Below are 17,138 nucleotides of genomic sequence, written 5' to 3' on the forward strand. Positions count from 1 at the left end.
GGAAGGGCTGAGGGACTGCAGTTGGCTTTTGATGGGGTTTCTCTGACCTCCATGTGCTGTTTCCCCAGTGAGGTGCAGGCACTGTGCCACCACCTGGCCACCGGCCCTGGACAGCTGAGCTTCCACAAAGGAGACATCCTACGAGTGCTGGGGCAAGCTGGAGGAGACTGGCTGCGCTGCAGCCGTGGCCCTGACTCTGGCCTGGTGCCCCTGGCCTACGTGACATTGACCCCAACTCCAAGTCCAACCCCTGGAAGCAGCCAAAACTGAGGCCCTGTGCATGCTGGTGGCCTCAGGGACCCTCATAACCCCCAGACTCAGAGCCTGAGAGCCCTTCCCAAGCCATTGGCTTGGCTGCAGAGTAGACTGAGAGCTGGGGCCACGTATCCCTGTGCTGGCACCTGCTCCCTGTGCTCAGTATTAATTACGCCCCCTTAACTGCCCCAGTGGCCTCGTCCAGACCTCCACCCAGGAAAGGAGGGACAGGACGCAGCACTGGGCTGCCAGGATTTCCCTGGCCCGTCTGGGTCAACCTTTCCATGGGTGAAGACAAGCAAGTCCCCCTGGAGGCAGGTGGCCTAGAAAGCCATCTACAGGATTCCCTAGGCCAGGTGGAGATGAGGATGGGTAACAGTATTGGGGCCAGATCCCTAAGCCCCCCAGCTGTAAATAGGCTATGGCCAGTGCCTGGTCATCAGAAGAGGGAGGAGGAGCCCAGGCGTCTGTTTATGTATTTATTTATTTATTATACCTATTAATAAAAAAGGTGCTCAGCCTCCAGACCATTTTCTCTTTATGCTCCTCCCACCCACCTTTCTCCCTTCCAAAACGATGGCTGGGATAGGATGAAAAGGGAAGGGAACTTGATATCCAGGGGCCTAAGCCAAGAGCTGCTTCTGGAAGGTGCTGAGGCCCAGAGCATCATGGGTGAGATGGCCAAATGTGTGGCCAAACTGGAACTTATACCCTGTGTGGCCAAGAGAGTGTCATGTGTAGCCAGTGGCATGGCAAAGCCATTTAATTCTCAGCCAGTTGGCTAGACCTCCAAACGACCCTCTAAAATCTGAACTCCTCACTGGGTAGCTACCTCAGTTTCCTTTTCTGCCTAATGATAAAGCTGAACCACATGATCTGAGCCCTCCCATATCTATCAGTTCCAACCCCCACAAACCACCCCACCCCCATACCCACACAAACATTCCAGTCCCCAAAGCCTCCCTGGGGGCTCTTCTCACCTGGCACATAGCCCCCATAGTTAGGTAAAAGACCCAGGTTCTGAGGGTATGTCCTGGGAAGTGGGGGGAGATATTTGGGGTCCTTCTGGGCACTGCCTGGTGAGTGCTTCTGTCCAGATTCCTGCAGTGCCTGGTTGCTGAGCACAGGAAAGCTGGAGCCGAAGAGGAAGCGGGCGCGGGGCACATAGCCGGTGAAGCCTGGGGATGGGGACACTGAGCCAAGGCATCCTGGGGCCTCCCCACGCCTCTGATCCTAATCCCCAGCTCTCACCTGACGTGAACTTGCGAGGATCCCTGTCATCCATGGAGTAGGGAGAAGCCTGTGAGAGAAGCCCCTGTGCTCTCACACAATCTCCCAGGGAGGCGGAGCTGACAGTCAAGCGCACATCCCCTGAACCCACAGCCACACTACTCATGGCTGCCCCCACCATCCCCACCACTGCCCGGACACACAGTAAGGCCTCCACTCCCACCCCTCCACACTCCCCACCAGCTTCTTGGTCTCACTTGTTCCACCACCTCCAGTGCTGGCTGCTCCTCCAGCTGCCCCTCTGGCTCTGGTACCTGGTCCTTCTCTGTGTCCTTTCTTCCCTTGGCCTCCTTTGGCAGCTCTTCACTCCCTTGCTTTCCATGCAAGTGAGTAAAGTCACTCAGAGCCTCGGCCCAGACCTGGCTGCAGTTCTTGGCAAAGATGAACTGTGCCCGGGGTACAAAACCTGGGCATGCGGGGACAAGGAAGACTCATTAGTGTTTGGAACATGTGCTCCTGGGAGGGGCACCTGGGCATACCTGTGTACAAACCTGTGTACCCAGGGATCATGCTGGAGCTGAGCCTTTTATGCCCATGCCTGAGAGGTAGGCTCTCCCTGGGAACCTCAGGAGATCTTGGAGGCCGAATGGGAGGCAGAAGTGTGCGGTGGACAGGGGGCCAGGCTAGCCCAGGAGGGTCTCGAAGTAGCTGACCAGTCACCTGCCCATAGGTCTGGCCCATGCTGAACCGAAGTAGTGGGCAGTGTCCAGTGTACCTGCAGCACAGACTCACCCACTCACCAGAATCGTCCTGCCCCGCCATCCCCAGAGGCAGAAGCAGAGACCTCTGGAGCCCTGGTCTTTCTGGACTCAGCAGTGTATACATTTGGAGCAGGCATTTCTAAGTTCTCTGCCTGGGCTTTCGACCATTCCTCTCTGCTGTTACCCTGTTCCCATGGAGAGAACAACACAAAGCTTCGGGGCAGATCTGGGGTCTCACTCGTCCCTTGCTTCTCCTTTTCCATCCAACACCATAGAGACCTCAGCCTCCCAAACCAACCTGTCCGCTTGGCCCCACGCTCTAAGCAGCTTAATTCCTCCACCTTATACCCCTACTCCCAGCAGCAAGTGGGGAGTTCTGGGTGGGAGTCTTACCCCGGGATATAATGAGGGTTCTGAGGGTTGAGCCCTGGTATGAAGGTGCTGGCCACAGCCATGGAGAGCCAGGCAGTTCCTTTTGTTTGCCTTTGAGCCAAGGCTCTGGTCTGTGTGTACCGTGTCCAGGGCTATGGGGCTAGAGGAAGGAGGCGGGGCTAAGGGAGGAGAGAAGGGAGGGGGCACTCGTGTGAGGACAGCCAGGGCCAAGGCCGGCAGAACTGTAGAGCAGAGGCTAGCAGGTCTGTCTGTCCAGGACAAAGGTGGTCCTGCCTCGTGGGGCAGGGCCGGAACCGAAGGAAGCACTGAGGTAGGAGGTGTGAGGTGAGGGAGCAGAAACCATTTGGGCCACTGAGCTCTGTCTCAGTGACTTCCTTCCTTCCTGAGCGCCTGCGTGAGATGTGGACACTGCACTCCTCATGAGTCTGGGACCTTGAGAAAGAGGGTCTCTAAGGGAAGCCAGGGCCCAAAGAGGAGGTGAAAGAGGACAGGTGATGGGGGAAAAAAAGGAACCTAGACACCTCTAAAGAGTAACATCATTTATTTTCACTAATTTAACAAGAGTGGCTTACTGAATACCTGCTATAATCAGAGTCATCCATTCAACAAATGAGCCAGGCTCTGCGAGGCTCCGGCCACGGTGGCCGAGTGTGCACTCCATGGGAGCCAGAAAAGCTGTGGGGGGTTGAGGGAAGGAAACAGGATAAAGTTGTTGTAGGGGTGGGCGGTAAGACTACGGGGCAAGTTAGAATTTGTTTAAAAAAGAAAAAAAAAGATTCCGATTCTAAGAAAAGAAAAAGCACAGACCAGGAAGATGAGATCTCAGAGGAGGGGGAAACATGATTAAAACCCAACTCTGGGCCGGGTGCAGCTGCACTCACAGTGTTGGGTCTGAGGTTGGGTCAGGGCCAGGCTGAGGGCTCAGGGCCCACGTTTGAGGCAGAGCTCTGCTCCTCTCCACCTCCAGTGACCATGCCTGCACTGCCCAAGGACGGCACTGACACCCCAGGGGAATTGCACAAAAGCACTGGGCCCCAAGGCACACATTTCATGTTCCTCACTGTTCTGCCAAGGACGGCCTTAGAATGTGTCATTTAGAGTTGTGGGGACTTAGAGTGAGGGTGGGAGCTGAGGGGCAAGCCCGGAATAGCAGCAGCGTGTCAAGCTTAACAGCCAGACTTGGGATTCTGTGACAGACACGATCACAGCTTATACCTAATTCCTGACCCCCATCTCCTTTCTTCTGAGGAGCCAGAAACTTCATCAGGGAGGCTTGGAGAGCCAGCCTGGAGGAATGAGCTGGATTAGTCTAAGCGTGGTCCCATGATCCTTCCTCCATGACTGCTTAGGCACGGGCTTCTGGCATTCTGGATAATATGAGGGGAAATCTGCTGGGGCAGGGGAGCGTCCTGGGAAAAGTTTCTTTTTTCTTAAAGAAAAGGTTCACATCAAATTAGAGCAAGTGAGAGAGACAGAGATGCACCAGACAAAACGATGTCCATTCCTACCCCTAGACTTTTGGGGGACATGAGGCTGGAACACTGGCAGGCATGTGGAAGGCTTGTGGAAAGCTAACCTGGAGACAAGTCCTGGGGACATCAAGGATGGATGGTGGAGGAGAAAGGCCAGGGTCCTGAGGGTAATGTAGAGCCATGAAATTAACCAGCCTTTTTATGTGAAATAGTAAATTTCATTATTAAGGCCACTTTAAGTTTTCTTTCACTTAGAGCCAAAGGCATCATAGCTTTAAAAAACAAAACAGTCAGGCACAGTGGCTCACACCCTTAATCCCAGCACTTTGGGAAGCTGAGGTGGGAGGATCGCAAGGTCAGGAGTTCGAGACCAGCCTGGCCAACACAGTGAAAACCCATCTCTACTAAAATACAAAAATTAGCCAGGCATGGTGGTGGGCACCTGTAGTCCCAGCTACTCAGGAGGTTGAGGCAGGAGAGTCACATGAATCCAGGAGATGGAGCTTGCAGTGAGCTAAGATCGCACACTGCACTCCAGCCTGGGTGACAGAGTGAGACTCCATCTCAAAACAAAACGAAACAAAAAACACCACTAGATCAAATCCTAGCTTCACTAGAGATAGCTTCACCAGAGATATGGACTTTGTCCAAATTCATCTCATTGAGCCTCAGTTTTCTCATCTGTAAAATGGAAAAACTAATGTTACCATCTCATAGAATAGGATATCAGCTAGCTGAGATGATACATAATGAGCAATGACCCCAGCGTCCAGCTTACAGTAAGCGCTAACTAAATAGCAGTTCATGGTTAGCATTTGGCAGGAATGGGAGGAAGGAAAAGAGCTGGGAGCGCAGATATTAGAGATTCAGGGGAAAGAGTTCATAAAATTGAAAAAGGAAAAGGTTTGAATGGAAGTTGGGGTATACATTAGGATGTAGGGACTAGAACACATTCTGCAGAAAAGACCATGGCGGTTAGAATCCAGGTATGAGTTAAAACACAAGTTAGGAAACAGATTAGGATTAGTTTTAGGTTTATGGCTTATGAAGAAACAGCCCTATCCCCTTGGTAGAATGGCCTGTTACTATGATTGTTTCCATCTGAATAAAGAGTATTTCTAGATCCCTGAAGGGTGTTATCTGAGAAAGGAGTGACAGGGCCAGCTGAGGCACCACAGGAATGCTTGCTGCCTCTGTGCCTCCTTCCAGGAACAGGCATCACAGTAACACGACCACAACTTGCTCTGATGGGAGCTACCACACCCAGTGGCCAGTGCTGGATGTGGCAGTGGAGAGAAATATTTAACTGGAGATTATGAAGGTCCATTAAGGAACACCAGGACAGCGCCCCACTCCGTCCACACAGCCTGCTGGGTCCCCACAATGGCAGCCTACAGCTTTCTGTTCTGCCTTTGATTCTGACCAGGAATTGCTATACAATTTCACACAGATCCCAAATCAATCACTTGATTGTATGTCAACCCTAGGCAAACATAAATCCCCTCTGCAAAGATGAATAAAAAGAAAATCATAGGACCTTTGAAAAAATTCCTGAAATCAACAGTCCACCAAAATTGAAACAAGAATTGAAAAGAATAAACTCCAAAATATTACATGCAACACAAAACCTTTTTTAGTTTAAAAAATACATGCAGAAGCATAAAACTGCATAAAAGGAAAGCAAGGGAATGATAAACATGGGTTTCAAATGCTCACCTCAGATGGTGGGAAACAAAAGGGGTGGGAAAGGGGGAACCACACAGTTAGATGTATGTTACTGTCAAAGTTTCAGTTTTTGTTTGGGATGGTGTTTTCAAAAATACTTATAATGGGCTGGGTGCGGTGGTTTATGCCTGTAATCCCAACACTTGGGGAGGCCGAAGTGGGTGGATTACTTGAAGTCAGGAATTCAAGACCAGCCTGGCCAATATGGCAAAACCCCATCTCTACTAAACATACAAAAATTAACCAGATGTGGTGGCATGCACCTGTAATCCCAGCTACTTGGGAGGCTGAGGCAGGAGAATCACTTAAACCAGGAGACAGAGGTTGCAGTGAGCCGAGATCGCGCCACTGCACTCCAGCCTGGGTGACAGAGCATGACTCTGTATCAAAAAAAAAATACTTATAATGCATACATTATAATATAATAAAGTATGAACTAATGATGAGAATGTGTCAAACCAAAGATTATGATGATTGAAATCTATGCTTTTGAGGTCCAAAGAGGTGTGGTGGAGGGAATCCAAGTAGAAATGACAAGGAATTGTGGTATTTGGAGGGATCAAAGGAAAGGAAATGGCCTGGTCTCTATTCTACCTTTTTCTTTCTTTCTTTGAGATAGGGTCTCACTCTGTCACCTAAGCTGGAGTGCAGTGGCATGATCTCAGCTCACTGCAACCTTCACTTTCTGGGCTCAAGTGATCCTCCCACCTCAGCCTCTAGAGTAGCTGGGACTACAGGTGCATGCCACCACACCCAGCTAGTTTTTGTATTTTTTTTTTTATAGAGATGGGGTTTCACCATGTCCAAGCTGGTCTTGAACTCCTGGGATAAAGCGATCCGCCCTCCTCAGCCTCCCAAAGTGCTGGAATTACAGGCGTGAGCCTGGCCTGGATTTTTTATGTATATAACATTCTTCAAATCCACAACGATCAATATCCATTTATTCAGCCTACTTTTTTTTTTTTTTTTTTTTTTTTTTTTTTTTTTTTCTGACGGGGTTTTTTTCTTTCGCCCAGGCTGGAGTGCAGTGGCGCAATCTCGGCTCACTGCAAGCTCCGCCTCCCGGGTTCACGCCATTCTCCTGCCTCAGCCTCCCGAGTAGCTGGGACTACAGGCGCCCGCCGCTGCGCCCGGCTAATTTTTTCTATTTTTAGTAGAGACGGAGTTTCACCATGGTCTCGATCTCCTGACCTTGTGATCCGCCCGCCTCAGCCTCCCAAAGTGCTGGGATTACAGGCGTGAGCCACCGCGCCCGGCCCAGCCTACTTATTAAATATTTCTACTAGACAGTTGCCTTATAGATCAATACAGACAATGCCTGACCTCAGTAATTGAACCACTTTAAAGAAGAGACAGAGGTACAGAGAAAGGCAGAATAAAATAAATACCACAATGAAGATTTAAACAAAAACAACTGACCTTATAATAGGCCATGAAGAAAAATCTCAAAAATTCCAAGAAGCACAAATAAACCACATTTCCTCACACAAACACAATTTTAAAATTTTAAAATAGGCTAAACCAACAAAAACCTAACACTCAGACATTTAAAAATACTCCCTTGAGCTAGGCTTGGTGGTGCATTCCTGTAATCCCAGCTGCTTGGGAAGCTGAGGTGGGAGGATGGCTTGAGCCCAGAAATCTGAAGCTGTAGGGTGGCGCTATGATCACACACCTGTGAATAGCCACTGCACTCCAGCCCAGGCAACATAGCGAGAGCCTGTCTCTTAAAGAAATAAAAATTTAAAAAAAAAAAAACACAAAAAATAACAAAAAAAACACCTTAACCCTTGGGGCAAAGAAAAAAATTCAGTTATACACGATCCTTTATAAATAAATGAGAATTCAATCAAAGATGAATTCAGAGGCAATTTTTAGCCTCAAACACATACTGGCGTCATGATTAAGAATATAGGCTTGATCCAGCCGGGCGCACTGGCTCAAGCCTACAATCCCAGCAGTTTGGGAGGCCGAGGTGGGCGGATCACGAGGTCAGATCAAGCCCATCCTGGCTAGCACGGTGAAACCCCATCTCTACTAAAAATATAAAAAATTAGCCGGGCATGGTGGCAGGCACCTGTAGTCCCAGCTACTCAGGAGGCTGAGGCAGGAGAATGGCATAAACCTGGGAGGTGGAGCTTGCAGTGAGCCAAGATCGCACCACTGCACTCCAGCCTGGGCGACACAGTGAGACTCCGTCTCAAAAAATAAAATAAATAAATAAATAATTTTTAAAAAATGAATATAGGCTTGATCCTGGCTCCATCACTTATGAGCTGTACAACCTTGGGCAAGTTAGCAAACCTCTCTGTATCTCTTTTCCCTCCTCTATAAAATGAGAATGCTAATAGTGTAAGGATTAACTTAAATGGTACAATAAAGCATAATCGTTGCTGCCACCTGATAAACTGTCAATATCATTACTAACAAATGTTCTACTGGGAGCTGCTCTAAGAAACAATTGTCTACTTTGGCTGGTCCAAGTAAAAGGAGAGAGCCAAGAATGGAAGGAAGAGAGGATATCTTAAGGATGGATAGATTTCTGGGGTATCCAAGGAAGGAACTGTACAGCCTGCCATATAGCTAGGCCTCATGGAACTAGAATTGAGAACTTGAAAGTGAACAGGAGCTGAGGCAGCTATTTTCACTCTCACCCTGGGGCCACATGCTTCTCTCTGCACGTCTGCTCAACTCTGTCTGTCTCTGTCTCTCTCGCTCCCTTTTCCAAATGGATTTGTCACTATTCCTTTCTACTCCCTCATAACTCTGGTATGCATGTGTTCATCAGGAAATCTCTACACCCCACATCCCCCATCATCTCTACAACAGTGATTTCTTAAGCAGAGTGTGCTGCAGAATTACCCAGAGTTTCTATATCAAACCTACAGAAAAGTTGCAAGACAAATGTAACTTTTACCTAGACTTACCAGTTGTTCACATTTTGCAACTCAGAAGTATAGTCTCCCATGCATCCCAGAAGGAAGGAGAAACAGACACAGGTGAGCATCGTCATCCGGACCTCACTCATCTCTCTCGGCCTGGCCTCACTGCAGACGAAGAGGCCACCAGGCAGCTCGGGAGGGAGGGAGGGCACGTGTGCAGACCATGATGGCTTCGGCAGGACAGGCTGCAGACAGACTAGCCAGGCAAACGAGTCTAAAAGCAACTAGCCAGCTAACTAAATTAACTAGCTAATAACTAAGCAGTCAATTCAAGAAGCTAGAAAAAGAAGAACATCATGAAGTTAACAAATACAGGAGCATGAAACTGATAGAAACCAATAAATCCGAAAACAGAAAAACGATTGAACTGTTATAAGAGCTGTTTAAAACAACAACAAAATAAACAAACTGCTGGCAAAGTTAGCCAAGGGAAAGACTATACAACTCCCTTAATGGATTGAGGAAGTGGCTAAAAACAGGCACACGGGAATTTGTGGGGTTTGTGTCTCACTCTGTCACCAGGCTGGAGTGCAATGGTGCAATCTTGGCTCACTGCAACCTCCGCCTCCCTGGTTCATGCAATTCTCCTGCCTCAGCCTCCCAAGTAGCTGGGATTACAGGCGTGCACCACCATACCCAGCTAACTTTTGTATTTTTAGTAGAGACGGGGTTTCACTATGTTGGCCAGGATGGTCTCGATCTCTTGACCTCGTGATCCGCCTGACTTGGCCTCCCAAAGTGCTGGGATTACAGGTGTGAGCCACCGTGCCCAGCCAGGAATTCATATTTTAATTACAAAAGAATACTAAGTGAAACTCTATATAATTAAACTAGAAAATGTCAATAAGATTGAATATTGTCTTGGAAAATATAAATTGAAATCAACTCAAAATGATGGAGCATCTGAATAAAATAACAATAGAAAGAATTGGGCCAGGTGCAGTGACTCACATCTGTAATTCCAGCATTTTCGGAGGCCAAGGTGGGAGGACTGCTTGAGCCCGCAAGTTCTAGACCAGCCTGGGCAACACAGTAAGACCTCATCTCTACAAAAAATTTTTAAAATTCAGCCAGGCATGGTGGCATGTAGTCCCAGCTACTTGGGATGCTGAGGTGGGAAAATCACCTCAGCCCAGATAGCTGAGGCTGCAGTGAGCCAAGATTGCATCACTGCACTCTAGTCTGCGTGAGAGAGTAAGCTCCTGTCTCAAAAAGAAAAAGAAAGAATGGAAAAAGTGGTCAAGTAGATGCCCGTACCAAAAGACCCCCACTCCACTTGATTTATAAAATTAGCAAGAACTTAATTCAAAACAACAAATTCAATACCTAACAAACCTCACACAAGTTCTACAGATAAAAAAAAATTCCACCAAACAAAACATCAAACTAGCAACAGCAAAAAAAGCAGGATGCTTACTATCACTGTCTTCTTTCCTCCAATTTATAGCAGATGCCAACAAAGGATCCCAGTCCCCTTTCTGAGATCTTCTAAGATCCTACAAGACAGCATGTTTTGAGTGATTTCTGCCAAAGGTTCAGATGAGGGGAGTGGGGGCAAATGTTCTGCTCTTAATCACCCTTGAATTGACTGACAGCTCAATAAGGGCAGAAACCATGTCTGTCTATCTTGTTCATGATTATATCCTCAGCATCAAGCACAAGTGTCTGGCACACAGTATGAACTACACAAGTCTAGTAATATTGTAAAAGAATAATATACATTAAGACTAGTAGAGCCAGGTGTGGTAGCTCATGCCCGTAATCTCAGCACTTTGGGAGGCCAAAGCAGGAGGATCACTTGAGCCCAGGAACTTGAGACCAGCTTGGGCAACACAGTGAGACCTCATCTCTACTAAAAATAAAAAATTAGCCAGACGTGGTGGTGCATTCCTGTAGTTCCAGCTCCTCAGGAGGCTGACTCAGGTGGGAGGATTGCTTGAGCCCAGGAGGTCAAAGCTGCAGTGAGCCATGATTGTGCCACTGCACTCCAGTCTGGGCAACAGAGCGAGACTCTAAAAAAAAAAAAAAAAAACAAAAAGACTAGTAGGATTTATTCCAGACCTACCACAGTGATTAAACTAGAAAATCTCGTAGTGCAATTAACATATGATAAACCAAAGGATATAAAAGCCATTTGATCACCCTGGCAGATATTGGAAAGGTATTTTATAAAACTAAGCAACCACTTGTGATTCTTCTTAAAAAGGACTTTTAGTAAACCAGGAATATAAACATGATAAAGAATATTTGAAATGAATAGCCAATATCAAACTACATCCAGGAGAAACACGACAGCCAGGACTGGGAAATAAATCTTATCTGTTGTACCAAATCAAATCAGCTAGAGTCACTTATGGGAATGTCACTGGGGAGCTTCTGAAATAGGGTCATAGCTTAGCAGGAAAAGGTACTAAGAAGGATTAACTATGTTTGCCATGGTCATAAGATGAATGTTAGCATGTTGGATTCATAGTCCTTCACTTTATAAAAGTCAGAACCAAGACAAGAATGCTCATTATCACCTTTACTATTCAAAGTTATTATAGACAATGCATAAAACAAAAATAACTAATAAGAACCATAAATATCAGAAAGAAAGAAAAGAATTATCATTGGCCTAACTACAAAATCCTGAGAAGCAACTGAAGCACAATGAGAACTAATAAGAGTACTGTATGCTCATCATCACTCGCCATCAGAGAAATGCAAATCAAAACCACAATGAGATACCATCTCACACCAGTTAGAATGGCACTCAGTAAAAAAATCAGGAAACAACAGGTGCTGGAGAGGATGTGGAGAAATAGGAACACTTTTACACTGTTGGTGGGACTGTAAATTAGTTCAACCATAATGGAAAACAGTGTAGCAATTCCTCAAGGATCTAGAACTAGAAATACCATTTGACCCAGCCATCCCACTACTGGGGATATACCCAAAGGATTATAAGTCATGCTGCTACAAAGACACATGCACACGTATGTTTACTGCGGCACTATTCACAATAGCAAAGACTTGGAATCAACCCAAATGTCCATCAGTGACAGACTGGATTAAGAAAATGTGGCACATATACACCATGGAATACTATGCAGCCATAAAAAAGGATGAGTTCATGTCCTTTGTAGGGACGTGGATGCAGCTAGAAACCATCATTCTCAGCAAACTATCGCAAGAACAGAAAACCAAATACCGCATGTTCTCACTCACAGGTGGGAACTGAACAAGGAGATCACCTGGACACAGGAAGGGGAGCATCACACACCGGGTCCTATTGTGGGGAGCAGGTGGGGGGAGGGATAGCATTAGGAGGTATACTTAATGTAAATGACGAGTTAATGGGTGCAGCACACCAACATGGCACATGTATACATGTGTAACAAACCTGCACATTGTGCACATGTACCCTAGAACTTAAATTAAAAAAAAAAAAGAAGAAGAAAAAAAGAGTACTGTAAGATGCTTATTACTTGAAAAATATATTCAAATATCAATAGCTTTATTAGGCAGCATTACCAGTTAGAGGACACATTGGAGGACTTCCACTTCCAGCATTATGGCAGAATAGTTCTGAAGATTATCTGTAGCAATCAACTATACACTACACAGGTCACGTGAGGCGTTGCAGCTCTCACAAAGAAAGGAGTCTTCAAGAACATACCTTCCCCTCAAAAATAACAACACAAAACAAAAACAATAAAATGTAAGGCCGGGCATAGTGGCTCACGCCTGTAATCCCAGCACCTTGGGAGGCCAAGGCAGGCAGAACATTTGAGGTCAGGAGTTCAAGACCAGCCTGGCCAACATGGTGAAACTGGGAAACCCTGTCTCTACTAAAAATGCAAAAATTAGCTGGGGGTGGTGGCACATGTCTATAATCTCAGCTACTGGGGAGGGTGACGCAGGAGAACTGCGTGAACCTGGGAGGCGGAAGTTGCAGTGAGCCGAAACCATGCCACTGCACTCCAGCCTGGGTGACACAGTGAGACGCTGTCTCAAAGGGAAAAAAAAAAAAGGTCAAACTCATGGAAGCAGAACAGAATGGCCATTACCAGAAGCTATGGAGAGACAGAAAGGGGGAGGTATTCGTCAAAGGGTACAAAGTTTTGGTTATGCAAGAGGAGTAGGTCCTAGACATCTACTGTACAACATCATGCCTAGAGCCTATAGTTAATAATATTGTATTATTATAAAATTTTGTTTTGTTTTGTTTTGAGACGGAGTCTCGCTCTGTCGCCCAGGCTGGAGTGCAGTGGTCGGATCTCAGCTCACTGCAAGCTCTGCCTCCCGGGTTCACGCCATTCTCCTGCCTCAGCCTCCCGAGTAGCTGGGACCACAGGCGCCCGCCACCTCGCCCGGGTAGTTTTTTGTATTTTTTAGTAGAGACGGGGTTTCATCTTGTTAGCCAGGATGGTCTCGATCTCCTGACCTGGTGATCCACCCGTCTCGGCCTCCCAAAGTGCTGGGATTACAGGCTTGAGCCACCGCGCCCGGCTTATTTTTTTTAATAATATTGAAAAATGTATACCTAAAAATTTGCTAACAGGGCAGATTTTTTTTTCCATTATGCTCTTCTAAGATACTAACAAACCAAAATATGGTAGATCTTATATTAAATGTTCTTATCACTAAATAAATTGGGCAGCAGGAAACTTTTGGAGATGATGGATACGGCATTGATTACAGTGCTGGTTTCTATACTTACCTCCAAGTTCAAGCTGTATACACTAAATATGTATTGTAAGTCCCCAATATTGTCAATAGGTTCTTGGAAATTGCAACTTTCAATGAAATGATGTATACCGAAACCAGTTTTACCGTACATTAGGAAAGCATGCAAACTCCACATAGACAGTGGTCCTGGCCTGAATCAACTTTTTTTTTTTGGCCCTGGCCTGTAATCCCAGTACTTTGGGAGGCTGAAGTGGAAGGATCACTTGAGCCCAGGAGTTCAAGACTAACCTAGGCAAGATGGGGAGACCCCGTATCTACAAAAATAAAAAATAAAATTTAAAAAATTCATTTAATCAAAATTAATTATCTGGGCTAATTAGCGGGGAAAGGTGATACACAACTGTAGTCCCAGCTACTCAGGAGGCTGAGGTGGGAGGACCGTTTGAGCCCAGGAATCTAAGGCTGTAGTGAGCTATGATCACACCACCACGTTCCAGTCGGGGTGACAGAAACCCTGTCTCTGTAAAAACAAAAAGTTAAAAAAACATAAAAATAAAATATTTTTTTCTATCAATGTTATAAAGAAACAACAGTGAGTGAAACATTATTTGAGAACCTGCTGTACAACTTTTTGTATGTCAATAGAGTGATTTTTAGAAAAGGGAAATAATCAGAGGCCAAAAACTAGGCAAAGGACAGAAGGCACTTTTGGCGTAATGGCCTTTGCCAAGCCACATGAACTTGAGAGTTCATTTTCACAGGTTCATGAAGTACAGAGAAAAGGAGATAAAACTCAGTGACCACCCAAGATGGAGAGTCTAACAGAAAACTTTTCCTGCATAAGACTGGCATGCATAAAGTTATGCCCCTTTAGTCTTTTTTTTTCTTTGAGATGGAGTCTCGTTCTGTCACCCAGGCTGGAGGGCAGTGGCGTGATCTTGACTCACTGCAACCTCCACCTCCTGGGTTCAAGCAATTCTCATGCTTCAGCCACCTGAGTAGCTGGGATTACATGCACCCGCCACCATACCTGGCTAATTTTTGTATTTACTTTAGTAGAGACTTTCACCATGTTGGCCAGGCTGGTCTCAAACTCCTGACCTCAAGTGACCCACCTGTCTTGGCCTCCCAAAGTGCTGGGATTACACCCATGAGTCACCACACCCCGCCTTGCCCCTTTAGTCTTAAAGTGAACTAGAAATCAGTCTGCCCCCCAACTCTTTCCTCAGGGGACTACAAAGAAAATTGCGTATCTCAAAACTTGGTACCAAGTGGAAAAGGGGGACATATTTCCCCTAAAAATTCGTAACTACAAGTTGGCTCATGGGTGATTTGCAGATGGAATTCACTCTACCTGAGTAGTCTGAAATACTATCAAGATAATGAGGTAGGAGGTGGGACTGGACTCCAGAGGCAGGGCTCAGCACTGGACCAAATTGAGGACTAGCTAAAACAGGGATGGGGCAGAAGTGGTTTTCCATATGACACAGCCACCAGTGTGCCATGTCAGTTTACCATTGCCATGGCAACACCCAGAAGTTACCACCCCTTTCCACGGCAATGACCCAATGACCTGGAAGTTACCACCCTTTACATACAGAAATTATTGCATAATCCCCCCTTAATTTGCATATAATTTAAAGTGGGTATAAATCTGAATGCAGCACTGCCGTTGAGCTGCTGCTCTGAGCATACTGCCTGTGGGATAGCCCTCCTCTACAAGGACCAATACCTCTGCAGGTTTATTAGGATCTTAGAAGAGCATAATGGGAAAAAAAGATATACTCTGTTACCAGATTTTTTAAGTATACACTGCTGCTTCAATAAAAGTTGCTGTTTAACACCACCAGCTCATCCTTGGATTTTCTTTCCTGGGCAAACCTAAGTACCTTCCCAGACTAAGCCCCAGTTTGGGGGCTCACCTGCCCTCCATCATCTGGTGATCAACGAAAGGAAAAAGAAAATGAGCAAGAGGCAGCAAGTCAGTGGAGACGGTGGCAGTCAGCAGACAGGTGAGATGGTGAGACAGCAGAGATGGTGGCAATCAGTGGTCAGTGGAGAGATGACGACTGGTGACAGACAGCAACTGGCAAGACACTGAGAGCCTGGCAAGACCAAGCAGAGACAGCGAGAGACCGCAAAGCAGTCTGTGATCAAGGCTGCAAGAGCTATAACACCGAGGCTGTAACAATAAAGAGCTGTAACACTAACCAAATGCTCTTTTCAGAGCCATCATTTTCCCCGGCGGGCGGCAGGGCCAAGTAGACACGCTAATGGCCATAATGTCACTGCCTCATGTGAGTTCTCACCACGGCAGGCCAGTAGGTTACCAGTCCCTGTGCTTGCCCCGTGTGACAGCTGAGCCCACCGAAGCTGGGGGTTCCTGGAGGGACCTTCACCAGGGTCTCATATGAAAGACTGGCTGGTGCCATTTGGCTCCTACGGATGGGTAAGTGTCCCTTCTCCCCCTACTCCATAACATCTGGTGAGCTGGGAAATAAAAAGCCTTTGGCTAAGTGGTCAAAGTCCCCCAGAGTTTGAGTGCCCTGAGGCACATCCTTGTGACCCCTCCCCTCGTCCTTTCTTCTCTGACTCCATTTCATTGTTCCACCAATCATTTTATTTTTATCTTGAGTCTGAAAACGTATGTTTCATTTGAAGCGTTACGTTTCCTTTTGACTTTCTGTTAACTGCATTTGAGCAATTGTTTAAGGTGGGATGTTTAGTTGTGCCGTTGCGTCAGTTCTGGGACACCAGAATCACATTGCTCTATGACGCCAAATTGGTCTTGGGTTCACTGTTGGCCACTCCCTGGGTGCCCCTAGGGTTTTGGCATTTGGTGAGGGGACCATCATTGGCCGAAACAGACTCTCTGGGTCTCCAGCGTTGGTATTATAGGCGACTCCGAGATGCTCTGGGTTTTCAGGATTGACATTCCCTCTAGGATTGTAGGTTATAGCCCCACCCACTATGGGAATATTGGTCTCAACTTTTTCTGTCCTGAAGTTAGAAGTTATTGTTTTCCTGACAGCCAGTTGCAAGCCCCTTACTGTGTTCTGTCTTACAACTGCCTTGCTCAAGCCGTCTTCATCAAACAGACCAGGAGTTCCCAGGCCTCGGGCCTGATGGACAACTACTTCACAGCAGTCGACAAGTGGCCACCTGAACATTTTTCTTTTTTTCTTTTTTTGGTGTCTCCACTACGGGGAAGGGTCTCTGGCAAGTCAGGGACTCTGCGGTCTCTCCTTGGGCAGTGCTGTTTATCCCCTTCCCTTCCTATCTTCCACAGTCTCCATGTGTTTAGCCACCTTCTCTGAACAACCCTCACTCTTTGTGGAATTTAAGCTTAACATTCTACTGCCCATTTGTGGCTTGTAATCCACTTTTGTAATGCCTTCCTACCTATACTTACACCTTCTCTGCAGGGAGTGGGAATCTAAAAGGGAAAAATAACAAGGGTCTAGTTACTTTCCCTCTTGCTTAGAAAAATTTGTGCCAGTAAAAATCTTTGTTAGTCATGGGGACAATGATGAGTATTCCAGATAACTCACCACTAGGATGCCCTTCAGGCTAATTCAGCTTAAAGAAAAATTCATTTTCTATTGCAACACCATTTGGGTTCAATACAAATTATAAAACCAACAGATATGGCCTAAACATGGTTCTATATGTTATAATGATATTTT

The 17,138-nt window shown here is 46.5% G+C and overlaps 2 protein-coding genes across 13 annotated transcripts in view; one reads left to right on the forward strand and one right to left on the reverse strand.

Moving 5' to 3' along the window:
• Positions 1-782, forward strand: part of RUSC2 (RUN and SH3 domain containing 2) — a 72,117-nt gene extending 71,335 nt beyond the window's left edge. For 5 of the 6 annotated variants that reach the window (XM_021927406.2, XM_017949751.3, XM_021927405.2 and 2 more), the window contains one exon: positions 69-780. In XM_021927406.2, coding sequence (XP_021783098.1) covers positions 69-270 — 202 coding nt within the window. In that variant the 3' untranslated portion in view covers positions 271-780. Of the gene's footprint in view, positions 1-68 lie in introns of all 6 variants that reach the window. The other variant, XM_021927407.2, reaches the window with a different exon arrangement.
• On the reverse strand, positions 721-9,355 carry FAM166B (family with sequence similarity 166 member B). 7 transcript variants are annotated; one of them, XM_017949765.3, is made up of 6 exons: positions 2,640-4,452; positions 2,037-2,260; positions 1,743-1,951; positions 1,507-1,555; positions 1,236-1,433; positions 721-967 (listed from the first exon to the last, which is right to left on the reverse strand). In XM_017949765.3, the coding sequence occupies exons 1-6, from the start codon at positions 2,699-2,701 to the stop codon at positions 879-881; spliced, it is 831 nt and encodes a 276-aa protein (XP_017805254.1). In that variant the 5' UTR covers positions 2,702-4,452; the 3' UTR covers positions 721-878. The 7 variants fall into 7 exon arrangements, with proteins under 7 accessions (XP_017805254.1, XP_017805248.1, XP_017805253.1 ...); XM_017949759.3 differs by having other exon boundaries at positions 1,236-1,387; positions 2,037-4,452; XM_017949764.3 differs by having other exon boundaries at positions 2,037-4,452.
• Between the last annotated feature and the right edge of the window lie 7,783 nt (positions 9,356-17,138).

The sequence above is a fragment of the Papio anubis genome, chromosome 13 (genome assembly GCF_008728515.1).
Source record: "Papio anubis isolate 15944 chromosome 13, Panubis1.0, whole genome shotgun sequence".
NCBI classification, from domain to species: domain Eukaryota; kingdom Metazoa; phylum Chordata; class Mammalia; order Primates; family Cercopithecidae; genus Papio; species Papio anubis.

What these genes read in the sequence shown, in the direction of transcription:
- FAM166B (XM_031654841.1), bottom strand. Translation starts at nt 2,370, where the DNA reads ATGTATACACTGCTGAGTCCAGAAAGACCAGGGCTCCAGAGGTCTCTG. An exon ending in CACTGGAGGTGGTGGAACAA is followed by an intron (nt 1,556 to 1,742) that starts GTGAGACCAAGA and finishes CTTCTCTCACAG; the next exon opens with GCTTCTCCCTACTCCATGGA. An exon ending in TCCTCGCAAGTTCACGTCAG is followed by an intron (nt 1,434 to 1,506) that starts GTGAGAGCTGGG and finishes CCCCATCCCCAG; the next exon opens with GCTTCACCGGCTATGTGCCC.